The sequence below is a fragment of the Zeugodacus cucurbitae genome, chromosome 4 (assembly GCF_028554725.1).
Source record: "Zeugodacus cucurbitae isolate PBARC_wt_2022May chromosome 4, idZeuCucr1.2, whole genome shotgun sequence".
Taxonomy (NCBI): Eukaryota; Metazoa; Arthropoda; class Insecta; order Diptera; family Tephritidae; genus Zeugodacus; species Zeugodacus cucurbitae.
In genome coordinates, this window is record NC_071669.1 from 62,313,395 (window position 1) to 62,330,218 (window position 16,824).

A 16,824-nucleotide genomic window follows, 5' to 3' on the forward strand; every position below is an offset into this window, starting at 1 on the left:
TGGCGCTGCTGCGATCGTGTCTGTTGTTGGCTAAAAAACCCGTTTCTCGCCTTCGCTGCCGGGCCGGCAGGTTTTTGGGCTTGAAACGCACCTACACAGCGGCAATAGCCAATATGCGAGTGTTTATTGCTAGCTAGTTGACTGCTTGTTGTTGTTGTTGTTAAAGATGCTCACTTTATTCTTCTTCACCGATGATGCGTCTGATTTTGTCGTTGAAATGGTTAATGAATTGCTGCGTAGACGTTGGCGCTGACAACAGCGTCTGCGCTTGCGCACAACAACTTTTGTGTGTGTATGTATTATTGGCGTGGCAGATCGCATTGTTATTTTTGTGTTGAAGATGTTGTTTCGCAGTTTGGCGCTTTTGCTGGATTTCGCAGTCTTCATTTATATTGGCAAGTAGCACAACGAGCATCTTCAGTTCTCACAGATCGGTCCAAACGGTACGGTCTAGCAAAGTAAAGCTTTTTTTCAAATTGTAATTTCAAGCATAAAAATTTTGTTGAAATTTAACACTTAATTTTTGTTGATTAAAAGTAAAGCATTTAACGGCAGTTTTCAGTTTAAGTTTTAAAGCAGCAATAAAGTTTAAAAGTCAAACAAATTGTATTGACTAAAGTTGAAAAACAAAAAATACTTAAAAAGAATTTTAAAATAAATCACGAAAGACACTTGTGCACGCAACCACTTAAAGGATATTACAACAAACACTTGAAAAATCATTGTGGCTTGCTGAATTATAAAATAATAATATAAATACAACAAATACACTGTGTAACAAATGCAAAGTACTTAAAGGACTAATTGCAAATTCTAAAAATACATTTCAAACGCTTTCAAAAGGATTAAGTGTTAAAATACAATAAAAAAATGCTAAATGTGTTAATTGCCGTTGCTGTCTTCATTAATTAATTATTTTATTTTTTTGTTTTCTTTTTTTCTCTAAAGATTTTTTAATAGATCGCCTAGAACTTTTAGAAAAATAATTTTCCTTGCTTTAAGCAAATCAAATTTTATATTTGCAAAAATGGCGCGTGCTGTACTATGCATGGTGAGTACAAAAATTATAATTTTTAAATTATAAAAAATTATTAATTTTAGATATACTAAATCATTTTTTAGTATTGTAAGTGGTAGGAGTTTAATTATATTACAAAATGATAGTTTAAAAATATAAAGAAAAAAAATGTTTTTTATTTTTTTATTATAAATGTTTTTTTGTTAATTTTTTTATTATATATAAATACTTAAAAGTAATTTTATTGAATTAATATTAATGTTTTTGTTTAATAAAAAAAAAATAAAATGTAAAAAAATATTTTTTTTAAATTTTTTTATTATATATAAATACTTAAAAGTAATTTTATTGAATTAATATAAATATTTTTGTTTATTAAAAAAAATAAAATATAAAAAAATAATTTTTTTATTAAAAAATAAATAAATAATAACATAAAAGAATATTTTTTTATTACATATAAATATTTAAAAGTAATTTTATTGAAAATTTTTGTTTAATAAAAAAATAAGATATAAAAAAAAATAAATAATAATATAAAATAATATTTTTTATTATATATAAATATTTAAAAGTTATTTTATTGAATTAATAAAAATATTTTTGTTTAATAAAAAAATAAATAAAATGTTTTTTAATAAAAAAAAAATAAATAATAATATTTAAAATTAAGATATAATAACATTAATTATTTTAAAGTAAATATACGATTTTTTTAAATTTATTAATTATTTTTTATTACAAAATGCATTAATTTTAATTTGATTCAAATAGAGCAATAAATAATATATTTATTTAATAAGTTAGAATAAATTTTAATAGGTTAAAATTTTGATATAAGGAGTTAATAAGAAACTTTATTAATTTCACATTTTTATTTTCCTAAAAAAAATATTTACATTAGGATTTTAAAAGTTTTTCAAAAACGAGTGTTTGACAGCTGTCATAAACAAAAAACTTTAAACTCAAGTTAAAATTTGTGGCCTAACGTAATGCTTTTGACAAAAAATTTGGAGTATAATTTAAAAATTTTTTAATTTTTAAAAATTATTTTAAAAGCTTTGCAAAAAATTTAAAAAATTAAACTAATTTTTTTTAATTCGAAAAATAATTTTTTTTTTTGATAATTTCAATAGGTTCAAAATGGGTGGCTCACAGCTTCATTCAAGTACAAGTAATATTAATCCGTGTATTTTAAAACATCTTTACAAAAGCAATATGTGCGTAACCGTAAACATACACACATTTTTTTTGTATGCTCATTTTATGACCGTTGTTTTATTTTAAATACCTGACATTTAATGACTGTTACAAGTCTCAACATTTTTCTTTTTGTTTTGAGCATCATATTTGTACTAATCTTTTGGTATTTCGCGCTGAGTTCGGAAAACCATAAAAATGCATTCTCCCAATAGCTGCCGCCAAGCTAGCTAGCTTACATTTTGCTTAAGTCACAAATTCACCTTTAACCGCTCGGCAAATAACTGCACTCAAGCAGCGTACATATGTACGAACATGTGAGTAACAGCACATAGGCAGTTAGGCTTTCAGCACGGATTTAACTGACGCTTCAGCTGTCTCCATGCGGAGCTTCGTAAGTGTTTAATGTAGTTTTCGCTAAAACAAATAATTTTATTTGCACTTCTAAAGTGCTAAATGCAAAAATACCAAAATAAAAAGAATCGTAGACAGGAAAATGTTTGCAATATTAGTTTATGAGTAATGGGAGACGTTATGTCAAAACAAAGTATAATGCAAGGTAATTCGCTAGAATTGGTTTAATATCACACTTTTATTCCGACTCTCCCGCTACTTGCTCTCCCAATCCAATCCAGTTAATTTGGTTATAAAATATCTACTTTCCTAAACCACTCTTCTGCGAATTCAGCACACTTCAAGAATTTTTGTTGTACCTTATTTTTGTAGACTAGCGCGTCTTGTACCTAGCACCGTTATAAATCTGTCAACTCAATTCTAACGGTATACGCATACGAAATTAACTTGTCTTCGCAAATATAAATGCGAATGCAAATTTTTACTTGTCGTTAAAAGCTTGCGAGCATTTTCGTCTAGCTCTCATGCACATATTATTTCTTTGTAAGCAAAAAATAATAATAAATAACAACAGTAAAAAGTATACAGTACAACAAAAACGTGCCAGTAAAAGTCATTAAAAAGTGGCTAAATATTGTATATAAAATATTTAAAAAATATGAAGTAAAAAGGTTTGGCAGCAAGAATATAAAATAATTAAATGAAGGTCATATTCCGTGGCTTTCTTTTAATGTATCTGTGTTGTTCTGCAAGCGGGGAGAACTATAAAAAATGTAATATAAACAATACCGGTTATTTTGTTTAATGTTACTTTCTCACTTTTCCTTTTGGTTTCGTTGGTATGCTGGAATTATTATTGTGATAACTGCTTGAATCATCGAGAGCTTTTGCAAGAAATCACATATTTGTGGTTTGATCTAAGCCAAAACACTTTTACTAACGGTATGTTTTGTGGCAAGAGTCATACTAGCTTTTTGGGAACTATGCTATAGCAATTTAATAAAAGTATATATACTAATAATCATATAAAATCTTTAATGAGATCGGAGAAGATAAATTAAAATTTTAATTGGTTTTTATTAACACTAAAAAGAGTTGGAAAAACTGTAATTATATCTGCACCAACATTTCAAACTATGATTTTTAGCGGGAATGAAACTAAACGCATGAAAACCTCATTAGCTTTTATATAACTGTTCGTACTGCTAAGTCTTCAGAAGAGCTTTTACGATGATTTCCAAACAAACCTCGCAAATAACGGTTTACATCTTTTAGTTAATGCCTCTCTCGCGTGTTGAGTTAAAAACCACGCCCACCTCACACAAAAAAAAGTTTTTAAACTAGTCAGCCATACTTTTAAACGTTTTTCGCTTTCACGTTTGCCTTGACTTGCCAAATCAATTAGTCAGGAAGTGTCTGAAATCGTCGAGCTTTGATGATCTCACTGTTGTTACAGTTTCTAAAACAGATTTTCAGCAAATATTTCAACAGCCCACGTCAAACAGCTATAACAGTTAGCTTTATTTTGAAATTTTGTCATTAAGTCCAAATTAAATGTTTTCAAATTCAAATTTCATATCTATGAAATTTGCAAATGAGTAGCAATAAAACGATTTGTAAAGAGGAAATGTTGTTTAAACGCATTTGCATTTTTCATTCATAGCATTCGAGACAGAAAAAACAAAAAAATAAAAGATGACGCCCAAATATTTTTTGTTTCTTGTGGGCATAACTAAAGTATGCCAAAATGATAAATGAAATGCGTTGGCCTTTTATCGCACGATTTGCCTTTGCTTGTCTTTTTATTATTTTATATAATAGACGCCGTAAACACCGTTAGTTTGAGATTTGTTTGGTGTGATTTTGACGTGATTGCGCGTCACTTTGCAATGGAACCAGCAAAAACTGACAGGTTGTTCGTGCTTTGTCTACATTTTTTGCATTACAAAATACAAAAAAAATGTGTTTTGATGCTTTTAAAAAATATTTCTTTTTTAATTTCATTTGTGTTATTTTTTTTAATTTTTTGGATTTTTTTGAATTTTTTTTTAAATTTTGTTTATATTTCTTTCAAATATTTTTTTATTTTTTTCTATATTTTTCTCATTTCTTACCACCTTTATACCGTAAATATAGCATATTTTGCTTTTTAATGCTTCATCTTCAGCTGTTTGCTGCTTGTTTACCTTCGATCTACGATACATAATTAATGAATTGAGCAGCTGACGCATTTTTGCTTACAACTTGCACACGGCATACTCCGTAGCAAATTAGTAAATATGGGATGCTAAGTATGGCTGAAGTTCCTCTGGGAAAGCGGTAAAAAATCTCCAGAGCGTTCTTCGTTTATTTTCGTTTTTTATATACATATTAGTATTTCGGTCAACATTTGGCTTGCGGGTCTTCAACCCGAAAATTCCTATGTGGCATATAATAATTATGCGCTGCATTTTTTTCTTCTTCAAATATTATTTGCATGTTTTTGTGCAGAAAAAATATTTATTTTCAATTTTACAGTTGTTATTGATGACCTTCCGTGCTAAGTTGTAGATTTTTGCCAATCAATTTGCACTATGTTTATGTATATTGTGAAGTGTTGTTTTTTGGCACCTTGGTCGTGTTAATGTTTATCAAGTAAAGGTTAGTGCCGCCTAGCACAACAACAACTGCTCAATTCAATCAATTTGACAGCATTTCGTTTGGTCAGCGAGGCAGTAGCATAATATAATATTCAGTGAATAGGGAATTCAATGCAGAAAAAAATATATATATTTACTATATAATCTATATTGCCAATTTCTAATCTCCCAAAAATCTAGTTAGTTAGCTCCATGACTCAATAGTAATGCACGTAAGCTTTTAAAAGATTGCATACAAGCTTAATTGCTATTTTCAAATCCATTTGAAGTAATAAAATCGCAAATAAAATTTATTTGCTTAAAATATAAAGTCAGCATTTCAAGGTTATGATGCTTTTGCGCTAAATATTTTTTTAAGTGACTACATATATGAGCACATGCATACAGTTAATATTGGCATTATAATGAGTATTGAGCACGCTCCTACAGCACCCACACATACACATGTGACAGAGATGTTAATTAAATTTTTTTTGATTTTCGAGCCGAATGATTACTCTTATTTTCGTCTGCATTCCATTAGGCCGGGGATTTACGTATCAATTGCGCTTCTTTTTCACTGTTTTCCACTCTCTTTCAGGTGTCAATCGTTTTGATTGCCGATTTAATTGAGTGTGAGTGCCAGGGATGTCTATACAAATTTGATTATTTCAAATCAGTTCATTTCACCAATAGAGAGTTAGTTAGCCATTTGTTGCTATTCTACCAGCCATTTTGTAGGCCATTGGCCAAAAACTAAATCCTTTTTATTGATTAGATACGAAAATTGATGCTGCAATTTATCAATCAATCAGTTCAATTCATTTCACTTTTGCTGTTAGTAAATTGGTATAAATCGATGTTAAAATGGATATTTGCAAGTGATAGCGTACATGATTTGTAAACGTTTTGCTGCATTTCAATTTTTGAGTTCAAACTATTTTTTGAGTTTTGAATTTGTTTTTAGTTGTAGTCGCTTGCATGGATTTTAAAATATTTGAAAATACAATTCTTGGGTGTTGAAAGAACTGAAAGAATCTCCAAAAACGTTTAATAATAATTCTAAAAAAGGAATATTTTCAAATCTTTGAGCCTGTTCAGATTCAGGTATCATAAATCACATCTAAATTCGTGATTTATATTTTTAAAAATATATGAAATGAGTTCTTAAGTAAAAAGTTATTTTTATTTTCAGAAATATTTACATAGAACACTGAAAGCATTTCTATAAAAATTCTAAAAATCAGAGTATTTTTTGAACCCTTATCACCCGTTCAGATTAGCCTACGAGAAATCACCTTAAGAAACATCATTTATTTCTTATACATATATTTATGTAAAAAAGGTTGTAAGAATAAGTTTTTTAAATCCAGAAATATTTAAAAAGAATCCAGAAATCTTTTCATTATAAATTCTATAAGCAACACTCTTTTTGAACCCTTAATGCGCGTTCAGACTAACCTGTCGTAAATCACTTTAAAAAACATGATTTACATCTGTTATATTTAAACCTTTTACAGTGCATAGTTATTAATAAATTTTCGCTGAACTCAGTAAGTACTCTTTATCTACGAATTGCAGAATACACAGCTAAAGTAATCTTACATCTATAATTACATACATACTTATATGAATAAATTGTATGCAAATTATGAAGAAAAAGTAAATCAACCTTGCCTATCTTGAGTGACCATCTGAAGGCCCGACATGGTGAAAAGTATCACGTGCGTAAAAACATTGCTATGCCAAGTACATATATATATTCAAACAAATATAATTTTTTGCCTGACATTATTTCTACCTAAAACAAAAACAACACGCAAAAATTGCGTAGACCAAAGTCGGCGGCACTTTAAGCCATAAGCCGGTCCAGTGTTGCTCACAAGCCACCGACTGTCTTTAATTCAGCGCAAGCCAACACATCACTTAAAGCTTAAAAGGTTATTCGCAGTTATTATTGTTGTAGTTGTTGCTTTTGTTACGCTTTGTGCACGCAGCTGATAATGCAAATTTGATAATATAGCGTCAAATAGCTAGACTGACGACAATGACATTCCTGGCAAAATCACTGCTGCTGTTGCTGTTGTCGTTGCTCTTGGTTGCTGTGCGTTATAGCGCTAGCTTTCTTTGTCTGCTGCAGTTGCTAAAGAGACTGTTGCTGACTAATAGCCGTGAAATTTTTTATTTTTTTTTGTTTTTTTCTTGTAATGTTCTTAAGCTGCTGCCTGCTGGTTCTAGAGCGCAATTCACGCATAACAATTAGTGGCACAGAGCTTACAGCTTAAACTTAAGTGCAGATATGAAATTACAAGAAATCATGACAAATAGCAGCAGCTGAAGAGACAGTAAGACAAAAAAAAAATATTAAAAAAATGGAGAAAATAAAAAATGCGAAAAAACGCGACACTTCCAGCCAGCGATTACTATCTCAGCCGCAGCGCCTGACTGCATAATTAATTGTTTGTTTGTGTTTTTGTGCGTGAAAACGTGAGTTGGCAAATAAACAGCACTTTAAATGCCCAACACTCTTCAGCTACTTTGTTGTTGCTTTTGTGGGTGCCTCAATTTCACATTTCCGATTCCACACGCACTCGCGCCAACTGTTCGCGTGTAATATTTAAATTTAATTCGATTTTTTTTTGCTTGAAATTCAAACTATTTTTGCGCCACTTTTTACACTTCCGCTTGGCACCACATTCAACACTTATTTTACTGCAATTGCCGACGGACGCAATTCTTTTGGAATTTCCCTTGAATCCAGCAAACGGTTCTTTCATAGAACACATTTTATTGTAACACAGTGCTCGTCAGTCTGTGCACAAATTCCACTGAAAGGTCAAACGCCTGAGTGCGTGCCACGTCTGCTGTTGTTTTTGCCTTGTTGTTAATGGTCTCTTGTAAAATTTTAGGTAGTTTCGCTTGTACAATTTATTTTTGGCAGATTTGCGGTAACACCTACCCGGCCTGAACGCTACTAGGCGCGGTAGCAGTGATGCTTATCTGTGCTGCTTTAAACGCGGTTTAATAAATTCACTTAAAGCGTTGAGATAAACTTCTGTAAAATATGAAAGAAAGATAAAATATATGCCTTAAGCGCTTTAAATTTATCCGCAGATATTTACAATAATAGATATTTACAATTTTACCACTATTTATTTATTGATCTGCGCATTAATACATGCAAGTTAGCGTTAATAACTGTAATCAACGAGTCAAACACAAATAATTACAATTATATGGTAATTGTAAGCTGTTGGCCACTTAATTAAGTCAGCGGTTTTTATGCAAGTCACATAGCACACTCGGTGGTAAGTGTAAGCGCTCGTTAAATCATTACAATTTAATGCATGAATTTGTCACAATTTAAGTATTCAACTCACTAGTGTGAATTTCACTCTATTTAATAAAGGGTGATTTTTTAAGAGCTTGATAACTTTTAAAAAAAAAAAAACGCATAAAATTTGCAAAATCTCATCGGTTCTTTATTTGAAACGTTAGATTGGTTCATGACATTTACTTTTTGAAGATAATTTCATTTAAATGTTGACCGCGGCTGCGTCTTAGGTGGTCCATTCGGAAAGTCCAATTTTGGGCAACTTTTTCGAGCATTTCGGCCGGAATAGCCCGAATTTCTTCGGAAATGTTGTCTTCCAAAGCTGAAATAGTTGCTGGCTTATTTCTGTAGACTTTAGACTTGACGTAGCCCCACAAAAAATAGTCTAAAGGCGTTAAATCGCATGATCTTGGTGGCCAACTTACGGGTCCATTTCTTGAGATGAATTGTTCTCCGAAGTTTTCCCTCAAAATGGCCATAGAATCGCGAGCTGTGTGGCATGTAGCGCCATCTTGTTGAAACCACATGTCAACCAAGTTCAGTTCTTCCATTTTTGGCAACAAAAAGTTTGTTAGCATCGAACGATAGCGATCGCCATTCACCGTAACGTTGCGTCCAACAGCATCTTTGAAAAAATACGGTCCAATGATTCCACCAGCGTACAAACCACACCAAACAGTGCATTTTTCGGGATGCATGGGCAGTTCTTGAACGGCTTCTGGTTGCTCTTCACCCCAAATGCGGCAATTTTGCTTATTTACGTAGCCATTCAACCAGAAATGAGCCTCATCGCTGAACAAAATTTGTCGATAAAAACATTTCGAACCGAACACTGATTTTGGTAATAAAATTCAATGATTTGCAAGCGTTGCTCGTTAGTAAGTCTATTCATGATGAAATGTCAAAGCATACTGAGCATCTTTCTCTTTGACACCATGTCTGAAATCCCACGTGATCTGTCAAATACTAATGCATGAAAATCCTAACCTCAAAAAAATCACCCGTTAGTAATTATGCTGGATTTGTGATTTAATTGAGTGTAAACTGTAAATGACTTTATTTGCACAGGGTTGCATATGTAGTAATTGAGTGGCTTAATTAAGCTTTTGAAACAATAATTGAAATTAAAAATTTTTAAATTATTAAATATTTATCTTAACTGATATATATTTCTTTATATGTCTACATTCATTATAATTTAATCCAGTTAAATTTTCAATAAATTCACCTTTTCTCTATCCCAAAAATCTAACAGCTTACCTTATACCTTGCTAAACCAAATCTTCGGCGGCACCACTCTTTCTACAAATAGCTAATTAAAATATATAAAACACAAATTCGCAGAAAATAGTTTATTAAAAAAGGTATGACAGCTCCACCATTCACACAATTTTTTTTTGGCAAACTTTTTCCCACAGCCACCAAATCTATTAGCAATTCAAATGCCGTTAGAGTTTACTACTTTTTTTCTAACAAATTGCTACATATGTAAGCGTGTTTTATGTTTTATTTGTGAGCGATATCATCGGCGTTCAACTGCCAAACGAAAACGTAATTAATAATGAATGTCATACATAACCTAAAAAAATATGAATTAAATAATAATATATATGTAAATGGGCGATTTGAACTATATTTGAAAGCAAAAAATGGGTTAAACAGCTAGTGTGTTAAGCAGAAAAGCGGAATATAACAGCTATTAGAGAAGAACCGCAGTTAATTGTGTCGAAAGTTGTGCTTTGGCTAGCTGCTTTCGGTGAAAGCTTATTGATGCTGTGGAATAGTAATAATTTGTGTTTAAACACATGAAAAGAATGGCATATTTATGACTCGCGAATAACAATAAATTAGTTTAGTTCTAAGAATAGTTCTTACGTCATTTGGTGAAGTTGAGTTGGTGGTGAAATGTGTTATTTAAAGCTTACATGTATAGTATAGCAAAAGAGATTCACACTGCTAATGAAGTGATGAATTTTAACATTAACTTGTGATCAAAATTACAGTTATAATTATACAGCTTACTTAGTTCTCACAAAAGCAGCGTTGCATTTGCTCGTTTGACATGAAAGCTTTCAGTGTCAGTGAATTTGACAACTTAGAAATAAATTTCGTAACAAATTATACTCACAAAAGCAAATGCAGTATTTAACTCACAATAATTTCCTTGACATTTGTCTCTCTCCAATTTGCAAGCAGTCTTCTACCAACCGAAATATTCTTTGTCTGCGACATTGCTATTGGCCTTTAATGTTGCCGTAAACAATGTTAAATATTGAAAACCACTATTATACAAATACAAAAAAGTAAAAGTGTCAATGCTAAACGCTAATGCTTGAAACAAGCAAACTTAAATCAACTGAGTAATAATCAATAACTTCTTAGGCAACATTAGACACATTAAGCCGTAAACACGCAGAAACAATGGTGTGGCAGACTTATAAAATGAAAGAAGTATGTATAGAATAATTAAGAAACAAAAAACTATAATGTTTGATGTGCAGAAGTGGAAGAAGTCTTCGTGGCAACCCAAAGCAACAGTGTTGCTTAAAGAAACCAATAATAAAATTGCTGAAGAAGTAGATATTCAAATGTCAGCAGCTTATTAAGAAGTTGACCAACAGCTTTTCCAAAACATAAATAAATATTATTTAGTTGCGATTTAAGCAAAACAAGAAAAATATTTAACTTAAATAAAAAAAGCAGAAAAACAAACTGGATATTTGCCAAACGCCTAAAGCGTGATGAGCAAATGCCAATAAACGCCGCTACGGCGTGCTGCTGCTCATGTGTCATTTAGGCTTCTTTTTTCACTAATTTCCTGCAGCGTTACGCAGAAAGCGCGAGTTTACAAAAAATTACCAGTTTCACTTTCAAATCCATTTCAGGTATTGATACAAAAATCAGAAAACAAAACGCTTAGCTGCTGAAGATCACGCACACGCTCATACAATACAGAAACAAAAACAAATACTGTTTAATTTCTTGTTAGTTAAACGCTATTTGCTCAACACTCGATCATACACGCAGCGCTTGTGCACCAGTATTGCTGTTGTACCATGTGTCTGTGTCTTGGTGAAGGTCGCGCTTTATAGACTCTCAATATTGCTATTGATATTGATTTTTATTAGCTTTTGTTTCTAAGCAGTTACTTTGTTTTAATTTTGTTATTGTTTGCTCTTGCGCTCCCTCCACATCGTGCTTGCATGCACAGTAGATATTTGCATTCACACTTTCTCGCAGTCAGCCAAAAATTCACGATGACATCAGCTGCTGCTCGAAAAAGTTGGTGCGGTTAGTCAAATGGTTTGCGGTTAGCCAAATGGTTTGCGGTCTAAAGGTGACTAAAATTTCGCTACAATACATATCAAAGTATGTGTGAGCAGCTGTGTTGTTGTGTTTTTTACTTTTTGTGCTGTTTCAAATACAAATTCATTTTCACTCTGCCTTGGCGTATGCTGAAACGAATTTCAAATGCTCTCGTATTTTTTGCTGCTGCACTGCTGTGTTTTGCGCACAATGCATACCAATTTAATTAAATAAGTTAAAATATATAGAAATTTTGTTATTGTTTTTGCTTGCAAATGATTAATAAAATGTTGTGAAACCCGAATTAAATAATGATTTATTATGTATGCAAATTTTAGATATATATACCTATATATATGTAATTAAATTTTATCTATAGTTGGTTATATTGTTTGTTTGGGAATTTTTTGAAAATAAAAATTTTAATTTGCGCCAATGCAAATATTTTGCGACTTACTACGGTAGCAAATAAAATAATATATATATTTTTTTAATATTAATTATACATTTTATATATACATATAGTATATATATATATTTAAGAATAGCGCATTTTATTAAATTTGTAATGTTTGATATTTGTAAAATTTTCTCATAAAATAAATATTTGAGCAATGAAATTATTATTTAATTTCAATGATTCAAAATTAAATATTCTAAATTTTTTTCTAATTTTTTATGATTTTTAAATTATTCTAATATTAAAATTGGAAAATATATTACATATAAATTATCATTTAATTAAAAATAAAATAACTTGAACTTGTTATATTTTGTGCACAGATAGTATTTATTAGTACGAATTTATTAAATAAAATATAAAAATATAAATATTGTATATAACAAAATAATTTTTTTACATAACAGAAAAAAAAAATTAATTTTTTTTATTAAAAAATAAATTTTTTATTTATTTTTTTTTAATACATATATAAATTCATATAATATTTTTTTTTATTTTTAATATATATAAAAAAAATATTATTTTATTTAATATAAAAAAATATTATTTTTTAATTTTTTTTTATTTATTTTTATTATTTTTATCATTTATTCTTTATTATTTTTTATTAATTATTTTTTAAAATTATTTTTCATTCTCTGATTGCATTTTTTTCTTATTAGTTTGCAATTTTATATACTTTTTTTTCAAAATCCAACCAATTTTGGTTTATTTAACCATCTTAGTACTACATAATTTCAGCTTCCTTTAGCCGAAATATATATTACTTAGCTTCACATAACAAAAAAGCATACCAAAATCTTCCCACAAAAAATCACTTCCGGCAGCTACAACTGCGTACAGCATATGTCTCCTCATAGAAATAAGAATTACGTCTGCGTGTTAAATATATTAACCACTTTACTTCACCAGCGCATTAAGATTCTTGCGAAATTTCGCAATTCAGCAGTCAATTAGCGCTACGCGATAGTAATTTCTCAATACAACCGGCATCCGGCATTGCAAGTTGATGAGCTAATTTTTATTTCAAATCTCGCATTACAGTTGTATTCCCACCAGCAAAATTGAGAAATACCATTGAACTTTCCCAAATGTGTTTATGTAAATTACACAAAAGTCTAACGCCTTTTGCGAAATGCCACTAACAAAAACTCGTTAAGTGATCGTAAATTTTCGGTTGTTTTTTTTTGTGTTTTTGTTTTATGAACCACAAGCTATACTATAGTAAGTAGAATAAACAGTTACGAAGGCGGTTGGGATGTAATAACACCACAATTTACCGCTATAGTTTAAAGCAGTTTGTCATCCCCACATTTTGAAATTTAATTACACAAATTCCTTACGCTTGACATTTTTAATGGTTGTGGAGGGCAAAACACAAACTCACTGGGGTGGTATGAGTCACCAGCAGACATTGTTATACATACATATGTATATATTTATATATAACTGTACTTGTAGTAGAGTAGTAGTAGTTGTTTGTGTTTAACGTAATTTTTTATGTAATTAAATTCTTTTGTAATTATATTTCTATAGGGTTAGTTGACCTATAGATTACATAGCACACTGCACTCAAAAAGCTTTTAGTTACAGTCATGCATCTGCTCTAAACTATTTAAACCCACTCAAATGCCTGTGTATGTCTGCAATTTGAAGTATTTGCATGTGTAATGCCTCATTAAATTATGCATCCGTTTCAATATTTATTCTAGCGCTAGCAAATGCCATTACTTGTACATAAGTATGTATGTATATTGCATATTTTTCAAATGTCGCCACAATTGTTATTGTTGTATTGTTTGTTATTATTATTTGTCGATGCATAAAATTTATTATGCAATGCACGCAGTCTAAGCTTTGTATGAGAAATATAAACAAATAATTTTGAATTGGAATGAAGTGGCGCAAACACATACATATGTATAGTATTTATGTTCATATATGATACATATATGTATATTATATATGTATGCAACAAAGTGTCTTTGTTTTTATGTTTGTTTACTTTTTGTTAGTGCCATTTGGTGCTAGTGGCTTTTGATGATCTGGTTTTAGGTGTTATTTTTAGACAATTTTTTTTTTGTTGAATTTAGGAAAATCTGATGAGTCTGCTGCTTAATAAGTTGAGCTTATACACCTGCATGTATATATTTTATATTTATTTTAAATATTTATTGTATTACAAGCATTATTTTGTTGCTTAAAGAATTGAGTTGTGTATTGAAATTGTTAATTCTCACATTTAATTTGTTTGTTGTGAATATATATTTTGCATTTGTGACTGCAATAAAATTTATTTTCATTTAAATGCCGGATTGCAAAGAATATGTTAATCTAAAAGCATTTATTTGGAGAAAAATGGATTAGAGATTTTTTTGGTTAATTTTTAAATTGGCTAAATATTAACTTTTCTTATTTTTCAAAATGGTAACTGTACACATATATTTCTATACATTAAAAAATATATATTTTATTTAAGTTTTCAAATATTTCATTAAATTTGTATAAAATTCGAAAAATTTTCACAATTTAAATTCGTAATTATTTTATTTATACAGTTTTGTGCACCTAAATAGAAACATCTTGCGATTCTATTAGTACAATTGCTAGGAAATTAAGTTTTTAAGGTTAAAAAACTTATTGGCTGCTGATTATGTGGTTTATTCGTTAGCTAGATGTTATAAATTTATTTAAAAATGATGATTTAATTAATTTTTATTAAAAAGGAATTATGTATCGTTATATTAAAAAACTGTAAAAAAAAATATTTTTTTATTAAAATTAAAAAATTATGATAAATTATTTAATTTTATTTTACCAATATATAAGCTTATTAATATGTAAGCTTAAATGGTATAGTTACATTAAAAAAATTGTGAAAAAAATTATATTTTATTAAAATTAAAAAATATGATAAATTTTTTAGTATTAATATATAATATAAATTTTTACAATTTTTTAAATTATTAAAAAACATTATTTTACAGTTAAATTATTTTAATTACGAAATTTTATAAAAGTAAAATTATTTATTATTTTATTTATAATTATTACAATTTTATATTTTTCAGAATTCGTTGTATATTAAATATGTAATTTTTTAAGTAAAATAAATAGTTAATTAAATATAAAAAGATATTTTATTAATTACTTTTTGAATTTATCAAAATAAACTAATTTTTATTCTGTTTTCTTCTCTTTCTAGGTGAGTGATACTTTAACAAAAAAAAAAACAACCAAAATTATTAATATTTTATTGTGAAAAAAACCCACACAGGTATTTAGCTACAATCATTTTCGGTATTAAACTAAAAATTAAATACATAAATTCTGATAAATGCCTTAAAGCGCATTAAAATTAACCTTTAAATTGGCAGCTGATATTGGCGTTTCAGGGGCGAGCAAGCAGCGTCAACGCACAGCGATGAAGATAAACGCAAGACGTTTCAATATATATGGATATACACATATGTATTACATATATATATGCATATATGCATATATATATATATATATATATATATATATATATATATATATACATATATACAAAAGTATGTGTGCCCACATTTAGTGCGATATTTATGAACTTTGTATGACAACAAATTTCACTTGCACGCTTTCATGGTCAAAAGCGTTGCATAACCTGTTGCGCTAGCGCGGAAGAATTTTGCCACAGTTACGTTGAAACCGTAAGTAAGCTAGTAACGTGAGACCTGCACTTTGTTTTGTTGCTCTTTGCGGTGCACGCAGTTGACGACGACAGCGTCGCAGTGCACAGCATTTACCATTGCGCCGTTCGCACAGTGTGTCTCATTAAGGCCAAGTGTATGGCGTGCACGCAGTTAATCTTTTAAGCGGTGCAATGCAGTCGTCGCTGGGTGTGGTTGTCAATTTTTTTTTAATTTCCACACAGTTTTTTAAATAATTTTCTGTTCATTTTGGTGAATTCCGTAATTCACCTTTAGTTCAGCGCACAGCATGCCTGCAAGCCGTAATTTTGTAACTGTCAAGCAAAGAGCAATCCAAAACCAATTTAACAACTGACAAACATGTGTATATACAATGTATGTATGTATATATTAAATGTTTGATTGTCAGTGTTTTTTGCTGTAAATATATTAAGATTTCAGTACAAAAAAATGCAATGCACTGACCTTCATTCATTCAGACGCTCTTCACAACGCACACATTATTGACGCTTCAATTTAAACGAGCTGTGTAATTTCTTACCACTCGCCGCCGCTTACAACTTCACTCTCAGCGTGCAGCCTCGAGAAACCGGCTGCCAAAGTGCGGGCGCAACTCGTGCGCTCAGTAGCGCGTCAGTCACTCAGTACAAATTATGAATCATGCAAGTGCATACAAAATGCTGTAGTGGCTGCTACAAATTTATTGAATGATTTTGTGATTGACAAATTTCAAATTTTATAAGCAGGAGCAAGTCTGCTCTAATTAAATTAGAAAAAGCCTTTTGTGTGCGCATACACTTTGCGGTTTGGATAATTTGATTTTGGGGTTTCGCGTACAC

The 16,824-nt window shown here is 29.9% G+C and overlaps 1 protein-coding gene across 5 annotated transcripts in view; it reads left to right on the forward strand.

The window, feature by feature from the left end:
* Positions 1-332: 332 nt before the first annotated feature.
* LOC105212511 (collagen alpha-1(I) chain) overlaps positions 333-16,824 on the forward strand; it is a 38,378-nt gene continuing 21,886 nt past the window's right edge. The window contains exons 1-2 of one of the 5 annotated variants that reach the window (XM_054228484.1): positions 333-443; positions 949-1,051. In XM_054228484.1, the coding sequence (XP_054084459.1) occupies positions 1,028-1,051 (24 nt within the window). In that variant the 5' untranslated portion in view covers positions 333-443; positions 949-1,027. Of the gene's footprint in view, positions 479-948; positions 1,052-16,824 lie in introns of all 5 variants that reach the window. The other 4 variants (XM_054228487.1, XM_054228483.1, XM_029040315.2 and 1 more) reach the window with 4 other exon arrangements.